The following is a 1,369-nucleotide window of genomic DNA, read 5'->3' as shown; positions in this document are numbered from 1 at the left end:
TTCAGCAGTGACCCCCACACACACACCTTGAGGGGCCTCTGGACATGGACCCACCCAGAGCCACATGTCGGAGTAGGAAGGGCTCTGAATAGATGGGGAAACCGAGGTGCAGGGAGGGAAGATCTCCAGTTCACCGGGGGGATCAGGGCAAGGAGGACCAAAGCCAGAGCTCTTCCCCTGCCCCATATACCCTGACTCACTTTGCCCTTCCCTGGGCCCCAGGCCCCTGAGGCCTCATCCAGACCCCACCACCACTGTACCCCACACAGCTCAGCTCGGCCATTCCTAGAGGCCTCTACCCTTGTCTCAGACGTGGACCTTCACAGCCCCCCAGTGAGGTGAGCTGATCGTGCAGCATCACCCACCTGACGGGTAGGGAAACAGAGGCCCAGGAGATTTAAGAGCCTTGCCCAGGATTAGGGAGCAGGTCTGGAGCCCAGTTCCCCGCATACCAGCTCTGTTCCCTGCAGCTCACCGCCCAGCCCCTGCCTCCTCCGCACCCTACACACAGGACTGCCGGCCTGGCCCCTCTGCCTGCCAGATGGTGAAGAGGGGGCAGATTTACCCCGAGTAGTCGGCATAATCTTCTAGGGAAGCCAGAGACCGCCACACCGGAGAGCAGAGCCAAGATGAGGCAGGGCCACCGAGCAGACGCCATCGCTGAGCACACTGGCGGCACCTGGGCTCCTTATACGAGCAAGCCTAGTGTTTCCCAAGTGGGGTCATCGACCTGCAGTGTGGGCGGGAGGAGCGGGAGGCGGGAGGATCCCCTGGGAAGCTGCACACGGGTGGAGTAATGGGCCCGGATCTGACTGTACCAAGGAGGCCCGATGGGTATCGTCAGCAGTGTTAGGACTTCACTCCCGGCGGCCGTGGGACAAGGAGGCCCCCGGAGAAAGCAGAAGCTCTGTGTTGGCAAATGGGCCCCGAGACCCCCTGGGAGGGGGCAATGGGAGTCACAAACGGCATCTCAGCATTGTCACCGCACCGCAGACGTGGCCTCTGGTCTGGCCTCCTGGATCACAGTCACCCCCCTCTTCTTGAGGCAGCCAGGGCACCAAACCAGACCCATCCCTCTAAGGCTCAGATCTCCATGGCTGACCCCTTGCTCATTACTCTCTCTGTCTCCCGGGACACCTTGAAAAGGACAACTCCCAAGTCCTGTGGTCCAGCTCCAGCTTGCTTTCTGAACTTAACTCTCTTCCCACTGGCGTACCTCCCCCTTCTCTGCACATCACACCTCTTATCTCTGCCAGCCTGTGTCCCTCCTTCAGAAGTCTTCCTCTTTTGTCCCCTAGCTGACCACAGACAGCCCTGCTGCAGGCTCCAAGCTCCCGAAGGGCCTACATTCTGTCGTTACCTTTGGTTG

General features: G+C 60.6%; 1 protein-coding gene across 3 annotated transcripts in view; it reads right to left on the bottom strand.

Annotated features, from left to right (window-relative positions):
• ITIH3 (inter-alpha-trypsin inhibitor heavy chain 3) overlaps positions 1-686 on the bottom strand; it is a 14,058-nt gene extending 13,372 nt beyond the window's left edge. For 2 of the 3 annotated variants that reach the window (XM_007451878.1, XM_007451879.1), the window contains exon 1: positions 566-658. In XM_007451878.1, the coding sequence (XP_007451940.1) occupies positions 566-658 (93 nt within the window). Of the gene's footprint in view, positions 1-565 lie in introns of all 3 variants that reach the window. The other variant, XM_007451877.1, reaches the window with a different exon arrangement.
• Positions 687-1,369: the final 683 nt, after the last annotated feature.

Source organism: Lipotes vexillifer, unplaced genomic scaffold (assembly GCF_000442215.2).
Source record: "Lipotes vexillifer unplaced genomic scaffold, Lipotes_vexillifer_v1.1 scaffold500, whole genome shotgun sequence".
Taxonomy (NCBI): Eukaryota; Metazoa; Chordata; class Mammalia; order Artiodactyla; family Lipotidae; genus Lipotes; species Lipotes vexillifer.
Note: the sequence above shows the minus strand (reverse complement) of the source record. Positions and strands in the feature narration are given on the sequence as shown.